Below are 17,089 nucleotides of genomic sequence, written 5' to 3'. Positions count from 1 at the left end.
ACTGTTTGACTATAGGGTACGTCTAATTATGCCATATGGTTAACTTTACAATATATACAGTTTGTACTGAAAGATAAACGTTATCACCAGGTCTTATCTTGGAAAAAGTGATTTCAATCAAATTAAGTCTATTTTCAAGAAGTTTTTTGATCGAAACTTTCAATCTTTTGATCGTATCATTATTGAGACAAGGACCAAATCTAATATTCAAAAATTGAAAAAGACCAAGACAATCAAAAAATATCAAATAAAATTCAAAGACCTCCCGGGCTCTAAGTCACTTATTTGAATAAAAAGGCCCTATCAAAAACAAATGGTATTTTTTGAAGAAAAAATATAGTTTGGACAAAAATCTACTTATATCCTAGTAAAATGGCCCACCTTGGGTTTTTACGAATCAACGTACTTTTTGGAAAATATTTATTCATCACAGGTTTATTTGGCCCAGTAAACATACCCTATAAGTTGGTAGCTGATCGAAAAGATGATAAATTTGCATTTTTTTTGTGTGTTACGAATCAATGCAATAATTTTGTTTGTCCATGGATTTTGTCTTGATTGTGCCATAAGCCAATCTGAGCAAACCAAATTGGTTTGCTGAGTTTCAAGCAAACAAATAGATACAATCAATCTTCGAATATTTTTTTGGTTTTCATTGAAGTCAACCAGACTTTCTCAAGGTACCCTGTAAGCTACAAACCTATCGGAGACGAACAATTGTAGGCCTTTTGGGATCAAAAATTGATACAGCCCAAATTAGCTTCAAATTGTTTTCGGTGAAGAATTATTTGCAAGCTCAACGAAGAGACGAAAAATTACCTTTCTCTCCTCCCCAAAGTCAAAATTCGAGGTTCACTCGGCCTCGAAACAGCCTCAAGGGCTGTCGGAGTGAAGCCATAGAATGAAACAATGTTTAATTGACCTTTCGACTATTTTCAATAAAGGCTATCTCCATGATCGGAGGAATTGGGGAGTTACAAGGGGGGGAGGAGCTAATGCAAAAGTAAAAGGTGAAGGTTTGGTGCTCTCCAATCACTTTTGATTCTTAAAAAGAGCAAGTATGTTTTTTTAAAAGGACAAGGGCAAGTATATTAAATTAATTATGAGTCTATGTTCAATTGATTTAATTTTGATTACATGAAAATTATCAATAAATCGTTAGGTTCCTATTTCCTTTTATAAAGTCTGCTTTTGATTTTTTCAAAACGTGATACTTTGGCACAGTTTAACCTTTAACCTTTTTTTTTTTTTTTTTTTTTTTTTTTTTTTTTTTTTTTTTTTTTTTTTTTTTTTTTTTTTACGATTTTACAAGCATATTTTTTAAAAGAAGCAGAGACCATAAACGAGAAAAAAATATTAGAAATAGAAATTCAAAAAGACTCTCTATATTATGGTAGGATAGAACCTAGATTTTGTTCCTTATACTTATTCCCTTAACCACAGCAATATTTTCAACTCCATTTTCCTTACAACTTCCAAAACAAGATGGTATAGCACAAGCAAATACACGAGAGGACGTAAACAGGATTAGGCTAGTAAGCGATCTGTCCCCCTTGAATCCCTAGTTTTTTAAGATTGTGCTTATTTTTTATGTATTTTTCTTTAAGTTCCCAGAGGAACTAATATTAATACATCATCTTCTTTTCAGGCACAAGAATACGTTTCAATGCACTCGATACCCCACTCTAAGTCGCTAAACCAGCCTTCTTGACTTGGTTCACTTTCATCAGTCAATGTATCATGCATATTCGAATTTATTCATTTTTAAGCCAAATTGGAAGCTAAATCAAGAGCAGAAATGTTGAAGAGCAACCTTCTGATGCAATGATTTTTGACACATGAAGTGTCTTCTTTTCCTGTTTCTTCTTTTTTTTACGATGAAATAGTAAGCTAGTGATACGGTCAGGGAAGGCAGGAGAATTTACGGGTTCATCCCGTATTTCTTGGAATTTGAAAAAAAATACAAAAATATGTATTTTTTTTTATTAAAACGAGGCCATAAAAATACTCTTTAAGGCGAACTCCTTCTCCTAAATGAGTTGGACCCTCCCCAAAAGGGAAACCTACGGTTACGCTACGGGTGAAGTAAAAAAAACAACAACAAATAGTTAAGAAGACGGGATTGGACTTTATAGAACCTAACAACGGTGCTGATCTCCGTTTCATGACACTCATCCAGAAAGTGCAATGGACGGGGGAGGGGAGAGTCAGCCATCCTATGATTTCGCACATCCTTCCTAATTAACTTCCTCAAGTTTCTTCAGGTACACGTTTAGAGCTGGGTCGACTCTGGTTGAGCTTACAGAGTCACACCGCTGACCCCCGTTCCAAATCAAATAACCAGGGATACCAGGACTAAAACCCCTGTCCTAACAGACAAAGGATTTCAAATCTAGCGCGCTAAGTGTATATTAACGAAAAGATTAATGCTTATAATCATAAAAAGAAACAATAATAATGACAAAATAAAAACTCTGAAAAATCATTTTCAATAAATTGGAATAGCAGTTTATACAGCATAAAGAGTAAACGAGAAATATTGTTGTGTTCAAAATGAGATTTAGCTGACGCCAAGCTGTTTGGCCCATTCATAGTGGAATTTAAAAGATTCTAGAGCTAATTGGAGCTAACACCGAGGTTTGATCTATTTTCAATCTGGGTACTAGAAAAATCTTAGTCTCAATCGGCTTTATTTACATATTATAATCATGTAACTCACATTTGAAGGATTTACAGTCTGGATTAATAGCATTCAGAGTTAAAGCAAACGTCAAACCTGTCATGGGATTGGATGTGCTCGCCTTTAAAACAAATACACTGTCCACAGAAAATAGTAAATCAAGGATATGAAGCTGAATTTCAAAGGCCATGAGTTCAGTTTCAAGTTTTTTCCAACTTACTATTTATATTTCCTAGGTTAAAGAGGATATAAAAAAATTCTATAAATTATAAAAGATAATTTTTTTTAGCCTGAAAGTGCTAGCTCTGTCTAGCCCTTATATCACACTACTTTGCCATCTGGCATGTATACAGGGAATTATTTAGTGAGAAGGGTGGTTACATGAAGAATATAAGAAAATTTGTATATACCTCATTCATATGTAAAATATATGTTTTATTATTTTTTATGTTAAATTGATTATTATATGTTAAATTAATGTTACGAACATTTAGCAGAGAACTCTCCTAGAACTGCTTTCTCTTTGCCGAATTACCGGAGTCTTTTGTGTTATTGTTTTCTCGTGATTTTTTCACTTCTAGTCAGATGTTACGCGTTATTCAAATTCTAGTCGAATAAAAGTTAATCCAAGTGGTATTTTTGCTTTCATAGACGTTTAGGTCAAGCTTACTCCAGGTTGAAAGAAACTATAGATTGGCACCAAAGTCTAGACAGATTGATAACCTAGTGCAACTTCCTTGTATTAATTCATACAGGTATTAATGGAGACCCAAGCATCAATGCTGGAAGTGGATTATTACTCAAAAAAAGATGTTACCATGCTTCCATGGTCACTGCTCAGCCCATAGTCATATTCTTATGATTTTGTCTTTCTCCGGGTCAAAATATTCTACCACGCAAAAGATGCACAGAAGTTGCTGAAAATCAATAGCAGATTTCTGTATGTCTGAAAACATTCGGAAACACTAAAAAATGCAAAAAGGAAAAAAAACAGCAAAAATATGGAATATGGTGCATAGGAGCACAAGGGTCTTATATCAAATATGCATTCATACATTAAAATTACAATATTAAAGGTATACAGCCAGAGGAATAATGATATATTAAAGGATTAATTTACCCTTTTCAGACTTATATAATTTGTTCCGTTATTTCGGGATATTCCCCCCCCCCCCCCCTCCCCAAAAGATAAAATATTGTCTCATAACAGCTTTAAATAAAGAAAATCAGATACCATCCACTTCAATTTATAGAAAATCAAGTCTCTTACTATGGTGATATATTTCTTTTTCTTGTACAACGTATAAATATTGCACCAGGTGGTTCATGACTGCTGAAAATATTCTGGTATGGCAGAGTAAAAACAAGGAGTAAAGAGCAAGACATCTTCAAAAAATACAGCAACATTATAGCAAAACTATTTTGCTGTAGGCTATTATAATGTAGATTTAATGGCTTAGTTTTCTAAGCAACGTAGGCATGTCTTATTTATTACATTTTTTTTTTTATTATGTAAAAGGAGTTAAAACAATCTCACTTCTTTCCTGAATTCCATGCTGCAATTTACATTATTCGTTCTTCGTAACAGTTTATGCTACAAAAAATACAAAATTTTATGAAAGAAAATCATAATAAGACAATAATAAAAAAAAGTTCTGTGGAAAAAGGCCATTCCATTTTTATCGAACTGTGACACTAATAATTTTCACATCCTCGTAGGGCTTATCCGTTTTAGGGTGAACTTTGACCTGTGATATGTTTTGAACTACTTCCATTCCTTTGATAACCCTTCCGAAAACTGTGTGTTTATTGTCTAACCACGGCTGAAAAACAAAAACAGTTATTCGTGAATTGAAGTCACTTTTGAAATGAATTGTAATGATAATTTTCTAACAAATCTATAAAAAAATGACAAGTGACTCTATAGCCTGAAATAGCGAAAACAAATTCTAATGATTATTTACCAGTCAATAATGGCCTTTTTTTGTTTTTCTTTACAAGGAAGGCCGATAATTTTAACGACTTTGAGCTATGGCCTGGGATATATTTTGAAGTAATTCTATTCCTTCCACAACATTAAAAAATTTCATGTATATTTTCAAGCAAATTAGGCTTCTCACACTCAAATAATTTGATACCGTATGAAATTTTTATTTTCCCAGCTATTCCACCAAACAAGAAAAGAAGATACAACTAGACCTACGTTGCCTGGGCAACGTGAAGTGTTGCGGCAACCTTTGTCCGGCTTTGCCGATTAAAGTGTTGCGAGAGCAACACTTTGGTTTTGTTTCTTCGCTATCGGTTAAATGCTGAAGTTGTCAGCCTATCGAAGCTTTTAAAACAGTATGTTCAAAGAAGAACGCAATCAGTAATCACATGATCACACCCCAGCGTTGAAAAAACAACAACAAAAGAATATTGAAAGAAAGGACTAAATTGACTTTGCAGCCAGTTGAACATTATCTTTTTCAATCGTAGACATCGTAACGGATGAAAACTAGGAACAATATCTTGTATAATCTAGTTGGTATTAATTATAAAACTATCCGGAGCTTTTCAGGATCAAAATACCATAGATGACATTCTATTAATTATTACGAAACTACCTCATTGTTTTGTATTATCGTTTGTACCCGTTGCGTAACATCTTAATTCTAGGTTACAGTGATTGATAGACCATCGATATGAACTTTCTTACCGACAGATTTACAGGGATCGAATACAATGTGCACCAATTTGGACAAATTTCTAGCCTAAAGTGAACCGATTTTTACTTACAAGTCCCTCTCCCGAGATAGACATCAAGTTCAACCGGAAACAAATAATGGGTACACCAACAAGCAAAATTTGCAAACTCCTCATCTCTGAAAATGATTGTAACCTAACAGCCGATTATTACTTACTAGAACCCTAAATGTCACTTTGCGGCCGGTTGAACTTTATCCTTTTCAATCGTAGACATCGTGACGGATGGAAACTTGGAACATTATCTTATGTAATCTAGTTGGTATTATAAAGCTATCTGTAACTTTTCAGAATCAAAATACCATCAGGGACCCATAAATTTCCTGTAATGACTCGCCATCCAGGATCACTTATTATTGGATGGCGAGTCATTACAGGTAATTTATGGGTCCTGATTCTATAGATGTGTACCAATTTGCACAAATTTGTAGCCCCTCGTGAGCCTCCTCTACAAATAATGGGTACACCAACTAGCAAAAGTTCCAAACCCCTTGTCGCTGAAGTCATTGTAGCCTAACAGCCAATTATTACTTACAACTCCCCTACATGTCTTACAATCGGGAACCAAGTTGTTCTTACCATCAATTACACCAGAAACAGATAATAGGTACACCAATCAGCAAAAGTTGCAAACCCCTCATTGCCAAAGATGATTATAAGCTAATAATCGACTGTTGCTTGGAAGTCCCCTACATATCTCACAATTGGTATCGGCCTATTTTTGGTTCAAGTGTGTACCTTACCACTGAAGTTGTCAACCCCTTGAAACTTTCAAACTGGTGAATGTCATGAAGGAATTTTTGTAACAAAAAATGGATGACATATACTTTGATCAGCTCATCAAGGTCTATCGATTGTCATTGAAAAAAAAATTCTATCTGTCTTAGTTCAAAAGTTGACTTTTTTGCCGGAGGCCAACTTTCTAACACCACCACTTAGAAAGGAGCAAAGGATAAGCTCTAATTTCTTTAGCAATGAGAGAAATTTTAAAGTTTAAGAGGTATATCTGATACCATTTCTCTATTGCAATCCCAAGTAGGAAAAAAAGAATGGTAAAGTCAGCTGAAATCACGAACAGAAATGGCTAGAAACAATAGATGGCAGCACTTTCGGACCCGTGGGAAAATCGCACTTTTTTGTTTCTGTAAATTTTTCTATTTATCACTCAAAGAAGATATATTGGCTGTGGGGCCGGGGAACTACCGCATATATTTAACACTTATAGATTTTAGTTCATCTTCAATTTGAAACTGGTGCCTGCCTGCTTGCCTGCTAGAACGGAGCTTTCCACTCGAAAGCAGAAACATGGTTTGATGAAACGAAAGCTTGGCTGCACAACTTCAGATACTCCTCTCTGACATAGGCTATATAACTCCACTTCACTTCGCACACCATAGGCTCTGGCTCGAGGACAAGCAAAAACCATCCTTTTTGGCCCCAGGCAAGAGTTCTACGGAGCTTTCCAAAATGTAATGGCATATTCATCAATCCGGCCTGAGGTCCACACTTTCCGTAAAAACCGCACAGGTTAGACCCTTACCAGTTTCCAGGAATAAGCTGAGATCGGCGGCATAGGAAAAAAAAAAAAAAACAAAAAAAAAACGGGACAAAACCAAAGTGTTGCTCTCGCAACACAATAATAGAAATTGAAAACAAAACAAGACGTCTAAAGAACCTGAAAAAAAACGAGTAAAATAGACGATCCGGCGATCTTAATTATTGGGATTTTCTAACCTCGAGCAATATTCTATTATGATCAGGGAGAGATTGCGTTTCTTAGTTCCAAAAACTTTTCTTAATAGCAAGATGCGTTGCATCTGCTTCCTAAATAAATAAGTGCCCTGGCTCCCAAAATTTTATTCTAAATTTTTCAATTTTAGAGTATTTGTGTAGAAAATTTCGCTCAGCAGAAATTACCTGAAATTTCTGTTTTGGTTTGCATATAAATCTGACCATGTGAGAAGTTTGATGATATATGGGTAGGTGTCCTGAACTTTTTATAGGAATACAACCGAAGCTCTAGCTATTTCATTTGAAGCCCAGCCTGCTTAAAACTTCGAACAAACGATAGACCATTCTGATAATTTTCCACCCTTCTCCCTTTGAATTTCAGTGTTGTAGTCAGACTGAATTAATTAATCTTGATTTTATAAAAGAAACAAGACACATTTCCACGCCGTAAGGCAAACAAGTTTTCAAGATCTAAACATAACATTGAGAAATCGAAAATGGCTCAGACAGTATCAAGCTTGATTTTTGTTTCTTCTTTACTTTTGTAATGTGCATCAAGCCTTTCCTCGAGATTGCAAAACAAGAAAACCCTACTTCACTAAGTCTTTCGAAATTCATTCAAGCATAAAAATCCCGTAACTCATTTACTTGGCTTTTGAAAATTGTTCATTTGTGATTTAACCTTGACAAGGTGATGTAACCATGTCTAGCTTGACATTTTTCGTTAAGAAAAAACCACTTGGGGATTTTTTTAAAGAAAAAGCGTTGATAATTCTAACAGGACGTCATAACTTTACCTAAAGATCCGAAATAGAAATTTTAAAAAAGTAAGACAGAATTGGCACCTTCGCTTTGGTGGCAAGGCAATTATAACCACCAAACTCAATAAATACTCCCTAACCCTGAAAATCCTCAAGGATCCCCTTTCCAGAAAAAAAATTCTAGGTTTGAAAAAATTCAGCAAAAGCTTAGAATCAAAAGCAAAACGATTTTATTAGGTTATTTTCTAGAGTTTTTGGCTTTTGTTTTAATTGTCTGAGTTTGAGGCATTAATGCCCTCATTTAAGCTTACCGAATTCTCTAACCTTTTCTTGTGTTTTATTCGTGTAGTCAAAATAGGCGTCTGGGACTTCCCCAGATCCTGGGCGAAAGCCATGATTGTCCTCCTTTACAAAAAGGGCGAAAAAGGCGACTGTCACAACTACAGACCAATTAGTATAACAAACCTACCGGCAAAGATCCTCACGAAAAACTCACTTGACCGAATCAAACCCTTGATAGACCTCACTTTAGAGGAATATTAGGCCGGCTTCCGAAAAGATCGATCTAATATAGATCAAATATTTTCCACCCGGCCATTGATAGAAAAATATATAGACTGCGAAAGAGCTGCTCTTACTTTTTATTGACTTTAAACAGGTTTCTGGTTTAATATGGTGCAACGGGCTTTGGCACATGCTTCTGCATTATGGAGTCCCCGAGAACATGGTAGCCTTGATCAAAGACAAATATTCGAATTTCGGTAGCCAGATTCAGACGCCTGAGGGATTGACAGAAGAGTTCCAGACGTCACCAGGTGTTTTCCAGGGCTGCCCCCCTACCCCTTCATCTGTTTAATCTGTTTCTAAATGCAGCTTTATCAGTCACCAGTCCATTGGACGGAAACTTGTCAACAAATTAGCGTACGTAGTCGACATCGTGAACACAGACAGTCATGAACATCTTCTCCAAACAGACACAAACGGGATAGTGTCAGCAACCGAAGCCCTCGGGATGGTTGTGAGCACACCCAAAACAAAAGTCAAGAATTTATCTAGAGACTCTGCATCTAGAGCTATACAGCTAACCATAAAAGGAGAGCAAAATGAAAATGCAGAATCTTTCATCTACCACGGCAGTCTTTTAACCACTAATAACGATTGCTCAAAATCAATTAGGCGTGGACTTGGCCTTGCAACCAGGAGCTTAAAGAGTCTATCATCAATTTGGAAAAGTAAATTACTATCCAAATTATCAAATATCCAACTCTTTAACTCTCTCATAATCCCCATTGTTATGTATGCGAGTGAAACTTGGTCAACTAAAGCTCATGACGAACGGCGAACCTCCGCATTTGAAACATAATGCCTCCGTCGCATAGCAGGGATCACCTACATTGACTGAGTATCCAATGAAGCTCTCCGTAAACTCCTCCACTGCTCATACGCTACCATGGACCGAATTAAAAGTCAGCAACTCCGCTAGCTTGGGCATATCCAACGAATGTCATCAAACCAACTCCCAAAGATCACTGTTGAAAGACGGGTAGATGGCACACGACCTCGTACCCGACCCCGCAAAAGATGCTACGACAACTCCAAAGGCCAGAAACTACCCCAGCTCCTGCGTCTAGCACCAGATAGAACCAAAAACCGTCGCCATATTACACGACTTTCGAGAAGAGGAGAAGCCCCAATACAGCCACAGAGGCCGGATGGGACATAAGTCAAGTAAGTCAGTACATTTCTACTCTTCAGAATTATTTATGAATTTTATCCAAATTAAACTTAACTTTGAACCATTTTCTCTTCTTTTTTTACATAGAATTTGAGCTTCTCGACGATAACTTGCACACATCGTTTTGAAAAACTGAAATTCCGTCATATCTTTCAATCTATTTAGAAGTTTGTCTGTTGTATTGTGTACTAACTCATACCGCTAAAACTTATCTAGAAAGCCGAAAACAAGTGGGACGATGTCTAACAACAGATGGGACTGCCAAGCCTGGGACACACAAACCTTTCTGGCCTTAAATTTCTTTTCATAAACCCTCTCAGTCCGAATATTAATTGTGACTCTATAAAAAAAGAAGCAACTAAAAAAATGTATTGTTTTTTTCTTCTTTTTTTTCTTGCAAGAAAAATTTTTTTTACTCAATCATTCGTTTTGAAAACTGAAACGAATCATATCAAGAATGCGTCCTTCATCAGTTCAGACAAAGGGATATAAAGGTAAATATAAGACTTCTCATTAGAAACTTTTCCGTTGAACAAGGCACACAAAGTGTTAGCTTGAGCTATTTCTTCTTCACTTAATTTTCTTCGTAAAGAAGTTGATTACCACCGCAATTCTTAAGCCTGTGCGTTCTTCAAATACCTAATCATCCCATAAATTGAACCTAAATACTTAGTAGTCGATTTGCCTTTAATAAACGATCGATATGGCGGTAGACAATTATTGTAATTATTAATAATTAAATTAACACAGAAAATTTTTGGCTTATTAAGTCTCATACTCACAGTTGGTATGACAGTTATAAAAAATTGAGACCCATTGGTACTGGGTCCTGCATTAGCCATGCTTACAGTGTATGGGCGATCATGTCGCAATGAAGGATGGAATTCATCTTCAAATTCACCACCCCATATACTTTCACCTCCGGTTCCAGTTCCTGAAAATAAATTAAAGCTTAAAAATGCCAAAACTTATAATTTAGCTAGAGACTATCCTTGAATCCCCATTGACTTTATTATCTAAATTTGTTTTTAAAAAAATTGTCAAATGTTTTTCTTTTGAAAGAAATTCGTGAGGGTAAATTTCGTCAAAGTTATTAGAAATATTAAAATAGAATAAAACATGATTTTTGAGCAGGTTATATATTTCCGTTTTAGAAGATTAGATAAACTTTACGATTTTAATTCATTTTATTTTTTATTAATACCAAATACGCTAAGCTTTCAAGCTTCTTTCTTTCAGAAGTTTCATTTTAAGCAGTGAGGCATATGTGTTTCAAAAAATTGGGACTCTTCCTTGCTTTGTGCCAGAAATAGCATTTGATATGCAATTGATATTTTTTTCATAGAAAGGTTCACTGTATCGGCGAAAGCTGAAATGCTCTCATCTTTGCAAATCAAATCTGTGAAATTCCACGACTGTCTAGCTCTAGCTAAAGGGAGCTCTTGTGGTTTGTTAAAACTGAAATTAACCAGCCATGCATTCGTCCATGCTCCATCCTTAAAAGAACCGTTTCAAGTCCGAAATAGGCTTTGTTGTGACCATTATTTTTTAGAATTTTACCGTGGGTCATTTTATCTAAAAAAAAACATGAATCAAATGTACTAGTCGTCACTTAGATCCTTTATTAAGCTGAAAAACTTTTTTTTTAATGGAATTAAAGAGTTACATTAAAATTTAAAACGAATAGAAATGTTTCAACATAGGAGGGAGACTATAACCCCTTTAATCCTCCTCTATTTACCATACACTTTTTTTCCAATACTACCAAACTAAAGCTCTAATAATAAGTTATAATGTAAAGAATTTCAGCAAAGTGATATAATCTTTTACAAACCACTTATCCTACAGGGGTGGCTTAATTCTACTTATTCTTTCAAGCTACAGGGTTCAAGAGTCAGACCCCACACAACCTTCAATATCTTTTTGAAAAATATTTCATGGAAAACTTGAAAGCGTAGGCCTAGAAATACCCGATCTGAGGCTTTAGGTATTCCCTTTTCAACGACAAATCCACTGACCTATATCCCAATGGCTAGTGAGCAACAAGTTATTCTTCATAAATGTTACAAACGTAATAATAATAAACCGTTAACTTTACTGTATAAACAAATTATAATAGAGGTTCGATTTTTATGAACTGTATACCCAAGGTTTATCCAAAAAGAAGTGGACTGATTTTTTCCCAGAAAATTGTAGTTAAGGTTGGGGATGTTGCTGTTCTAGATGGGTGGTGTGGGATCTTGGCTACCAGCACATCCGTCAAAAGTGGCCTCCATGTGTTCATGGTGTGGTGTTTAGTTGAGTTCCGAAGGAACTTTTTTCCAAGTACTTTGTCAACTTCACAGTAAATCGTTTGTTGGACCAGTGCAACGCGGTTGTGTTTTAAACTGGACAAAACTGCTAGTGAGACTCAAGACATGACACAGAACAATTATAAAAGCAGTGCTATACGTTGATCAAACATTTCGAACAGCACAAATTTCTTCAAGATCGAAGAGAGCAAATTGAAAATGACAACAGTTAGGATGCCCTTCAACAGCTAAAAAGTAAGAAAAACAGTAAAAGCGCAAAATCCTTAGATTATTAACAACAGAGAAGCTTTGCGGATTATACTAGAACACTAAATGAGAATTATAACCAGAAACTATGCGGATTATAGCCAGAAACTATTGGACAAAAAGGTGTCACAAAAACTTTGGAATCAGAGAAGTTGGTGCAGAATTGATGCCAAAGGATAATTGACGCCGAAAAAAACAATGATGTCTTATGACTTTCGTAGATTTTAACTACAACCCTGCAATAAAGCGACAAATACCTGAAGACCACACGCCCACCCCACCTCGCCAGAAAAAGAACCTAAATGAGCAAGGTAAAAATAAATTCCCGCTGATCGATCTTTATTCGACTGTAAAAAGATTTTGCAAGATTTTATGCCACCTGGTCAGACAATAAATACTGAGTGGAAGTACTTATAATGATCTGAAGAAAATTCGCTCGCGTCTGTCCATTCATTGATGGACAATGGAGAATCCATCATGAAAATGCATGCATCCACATTACCTTTATTGTCATTGACTTCTTCACCAAATATAGCACCACGCATTTTCCTCAGCCTTCCTACAGCCCTGATGTTACTTCTTCGGGCTTCTTCCTCTTCCCCTGACTCAAAAAGATCATGGGACTATGACACCACGGCTCAGTCCAGGCCAAATCAGGGGTGTAACAAGGGAGCTGAAGAGCATTTCAATTTCTGTGTTGTAGGCAGCTTTCAATGATTGGCAGAGTCACTGCAAGCGCTGTGCTGATAAAGACGATATCTTGAAAGCTTTTAAGTCAATGAGTCAAAATTCATTTGTTCTCCTTCTCTCCTTCAGTCCATCTACGTTCCGAACAAACCCTGTATGTTTAGGGGCAAATACAACACAACAAGCCAGTATAACTTCTCTAATCAGGAGGTTATTCCAATAACCTTCTTATAGTTTTAGAACAATAAGACAATTTCAGAATTTTAGTTTGACAGCATTTGGCACTATTTAGGCAAAAATACTTTGAGAGAGAAAGCCCAACTTTGCTTTGGTGTCATCTCTTTTTTAACTAAAATACACACACACAAACACATAAGAACTTAGAATTTCCTTTTGAATATGAATTTCCTCTGACTACTGATTCAAGATCATTTCTGGGAGAAATTATCATTTCTGGTTCAAAGCTTTGTGAGACATATGGTGAGCTAATTCTTTATGAAAGATGAAATAAAAAAATATAACATCAAAGCTGTGTAATTTGTTGGCTATGTCCCATTTGCTAGCTGTGTTGCTCTTTTGAAATGTTTGTACTGTGTCTGATAAGAAGATGCTGCAATAGTTTGTTTCTTCAGTGTGCCAAGTTCTTACTTGGAATACCCCTGTGGGCTAGAAAACAAGTCTGGTTTCTGTACAAGGGGTTATACTCCAAATTTTTCTGCGTTACACGGTTATGTTTAAAAGCTGAATTATTTTAGCTTCGCGCAGAAAAGACTGGAACATTAGTTCCTTCTCTTCAAAGGAAGAGGCGGAGAAAAATGCTTTTGCCAAAGCTTCTACCTGACCAGTATGTAAATTCTCGCCATTTACACTTTGTGGAAGACAAATATAATATAAATACTTGAAATCAGACTCATGGGCTCTTTTTGACCCCCTACCATAAAGAACATTTACCCATAACACCTTCTCTTGCAAGATAAAGTCGCACCCATAATGATCATGCTAAACGAAGCGTAACACATTACTACCCCCTCCCCTTCATAACCCCTCCAGATCTCCTGACAGCCAGGGTCACTTTTGCCAAATTTCAGTGTAATTGGTCCACTCATTTATATAGCAAAAGAAAGAAGAAAAGAAGCACGTTACAGTATAGATTATAATTATAGTATCATGAACTCTAAAATCCAAATAAAATCCTAACTGGCAAAAGGATGACTCTCAACCCAGGAAGATTTTTCTAAAGATTAAACAGTGCATTTTTTCAAGATTAAATCTTGACTGATGGAAAACCCTCTTAGATATAAGCAGGCACTTTATAGTAGCTCCTGTACAAATCTTTCAACAATAAAATTCTAGTTATGAAATTAATAATGTATAAAATCGTAAAATAATATTGCACAGAATACATTATTCTAGACTAATCCAGCTGTGGATTGTATGTGGTCCATGCAATTATTATAGCAATAAAATAAGTAATCTAGCAAAGCAATTCTAAAATTCTTATTGAAACTCCACACGAAACAACAAAAAAACGACATCAAAATGGAATCTTCTGTATACTGAAGCACAGTATTGCCTGTATTTGGTAATAATTTTATGAAAAATAAAGAAGTTTGATGTTGCAAATCTTATATGTTAACCAGAACAATACCTGTGGGGTCTCCTGTTTGAATCATAAACTGCTTGATGACTCGATGAAAAATGTGTCCATTGTAGTACCCATTTTTTGAATGAACACAAAAATTTTCCACTGTTTTCGGACACTCTTTGCCAAAAAGTTTAATAGTTATATCACCCAATGATGAGTGAAGAACGGCTGTTTCATATAGTCTTTGACCCATGCCTACAAGACAAATCGTTATAGATAGTTACACATAAAAAACATACATCGTGAAATAAATAAAAATTTGAAAAATAGCCAGTTGAAGCTCGATGCTAGGAGGGGTTACGCAAGACCACTCGCAAAAAACTATTACAGTAGAAAAAATATAAAAAAAAGAATACACAGACTTATCCCGTCCCCCCCCCCCGTTTTTAGTTCCTGCTATGCATTTGGATTAGATGAGGTATGTTTGTCTGTTTTTTATAATGGTCTGTTTATCATTGAATCAGTTTCTCTTCAAAAACCTTACTTTAGACCACCTGTCTCTCCTGAAGCACCCAGGGCATACTCCACACTTCATGAGGGTTGGTTTAAATTTGCAGTGACGAAATGATCGATACACCGAAACAATGAAACAGCCGTTGCATTAAAGCTATTAAAAGATGAATTATTCTGAAGGGACGTATAAAACCATCTTTTTGTTGTTTCATGGATCATTTTGGAGACACATTCGCACAATCTTATCATCAGAATAGTACCCCGAGCCTTGCAGAGCGTTGCTACAGTTCAGTCGAACTCCAGGTCCCGTATTACCAAGACGAGCTCAATCTCACTACACTACCACAGGAATTTCATTCCCACTAGAATTCTATTTGAACTAGTCACTGAACAACTTACCAAGATAGACTGGTCCCTACAGTTGGATTAAACAGACAAAAAAAATAAATAAATTAACGAATAGCGAAACATCAAAACAACCAATAAGATTTATGAATTTCTTGGCTTTTGAGAGTCCAACTATGACAGCTCTATAGAATTCTGACATTTGGAAGAACAAAATGTTTGTTCGTTTTGTTCTATATTTATCTAAATTTTATTTCCTTTTTTAAACAACATGAGTTACATTTTAATCGTTACGAATAACTAACACAAATAGCTACACAAAGTGGGGAGGGTAGAAGTTTTTTGTTACAGGAATAGACTAAAGGATCCCTTTTCGAAACAATTACGACCTTAAAATTTGAAGAAAATATAGCTCAGGACTGGCTTCTTTTTCTTTTTTTTTGAAGAATATTATGTTTTTTTCTTCGGTTCTTGTGATTTAATTTGTTTACAGCTGCGTTAGGAAAAATATTTACATCATTTTTGCGCACCCCTCTTTACTAAATAAACGCTGTTGAGTTGACTATGATGCATCCAAATCACCTACTTTTATTTAAAACTATCAAATAATTTGTTAAATTTGACACTTTTTTAATCCAAAGCTTCTGTTTACTTTTTGGCTAACGCTTGCTTCATTTCACTTGGATCAAACAAGAAGGGATTCTGAATAAGTTTAATATGAAAAATTCTAATTTCAGCTTGGTAGCCTCTCGATGCATAAAGTTTCAAGCTTTCGTAGCCTTTGATAGACAAAACAGAATTTGCCGTTCTCAAATAAGAGTCTTGAGCTTGGGTTCCCAAGCTTTTCCCAGATCTAGATTTCTCCGAGTCTGATAACATGATCTTCGACCAGTTATACAGTAGGCTATAAATTGCTTGAGTGAATTAATTATCAATATAAGTACAATTTTAGTATTCTTATTGGAATCCTTTCTAGGATCATCTTGGTGATCCTTTATCGGGGCACAAGGTGCCCGTGCATTTCAATTGAAAACTTCTGGTCTAGAGAGTCCAGAGAATCTGGGATTTAATTCCCGTTTAATGGTAGAAAAATGTTCCAAGTATTGGTAAAAACATGGGGGGGGGGTGTTTTAAAGGTTAAAATAGGTAAAAGCTCTTAATAGAACTAATATGACGAAGAAATGAGATGCTATGAAAATGTTAGACATTATGACATAGTTAATGATGAAGAATCAGCTAAAAAAATCTTTGAAAGAGTAATTACTGATGGAATTGGCTTGAATTTGGATTTTAAATATTCAGTGGTAGACATTAACCGTGAAAAAAAATTTATCAAAGTGGAAGTTGCAAGAAAAGAAGCCCGAATTCTTATATTGAAAAACGCTAGGAGGTTGAAAAACAAGTCAATTTTAGAGCATTCTAATATCTTTGTGACGGATGATGCCCCACAATCGGTCCGAGAAGTTCGAAGAAAATTATTTGCTGTGAGGTTAAAATTACTCAACAGTGGAGTTAATCGTGGGGATATTTGGGTGACGAAATCGATCCCGCCACTTTTGTGTATACGCCAGTGTCCAAACACTGAGCCTCTAAAAGTGACTGTTGACAAAGTAAATAAGGATTTTATGGATTCAGTTTTGGCGCATATCCCTCATAGAGTTGATATTCATAGGGGTGGATTTGGAAGTTCTATGGAAAAGTAAAATTTTTTCCTTTTTTCCTTTTTTTTCAGTTATTTTCTGTATTTGA

The 17,089-nt window shown here is 35.6% G+C and overlaps 2 protein-coding genes across 3 annotated transcripts in view; one reads left to right on the top strand and one right to left on the bottom strand.

Moving 5' to 3' along the window:
• Positions 1-3,316, top strand: part of LOC136029219 (uncharacterized) — a 65,369-nt gene extending 62,053 nt beyond the window's left edge. The window contains exon 7 of the mRNA XM_065707425.1: positions 1,649-3,316. Within this exon, the coding sequence (XP_065563497.1) occupies positions 1,649-1,711 (63 nt within the window). The 3' untranslated portion in view covers positions 1,712-3,316. The remainder of the gene's footprint in view (positions 1-1,648) is intronic.
• Positions 3,317-4,248: 932 nt separating this feature from the next.
• LOC136029220 (peptidylprolyl isomerase domain and WD repeat-containing protein 1-like) overlaps positions 4,249-17,089 on the bottom strand; it is a 76,794-nt gene continuing 63,953 nt past the window's right edge. For both annotated transcript variants that reach the window (XM_065707427.1, XM_065707426.1), the window contains exons 11-13: positions 14,546-14,737; positions 10,435-10,586; positions 4,249-4,503 (exon numbers count right to left, since the gene is read on the bottom strand). In XM_065707427.1, the coding sequence (XP_065563499.1) occupies positions 4,360-4,503; positions 10,435-10,586; positions 14,546-14,737 (488 nt within the window). In that variant the 3' untranslated portion in view covers positions 4,249-4,359. The remainder of the gene's footprint in view (positions 4,504-10,434; positions 10,587-14,545; positions 14,738-17,089) is intronic.

Source organism: Artemia franciscana, chromosome 7 (genome assembly GCF_032884065.1).
Source record: "Artemia franciscana chromosome 7, ASM3288406v1, whole genome shotgun sequence".
Classification (NCBI taxonomy): domain Eukaryota; kingdom Metazoa; phylum Arthropoda; class Branchiopoda; order Anostraca; family Artemiidae; genus Artemia; species Artemia franciscana.
The sequence above is the reverse complement of the archived record's forward strand: the minus strand, read 5'-3'. Positions and strand labels throughout refer to the sequence as shown.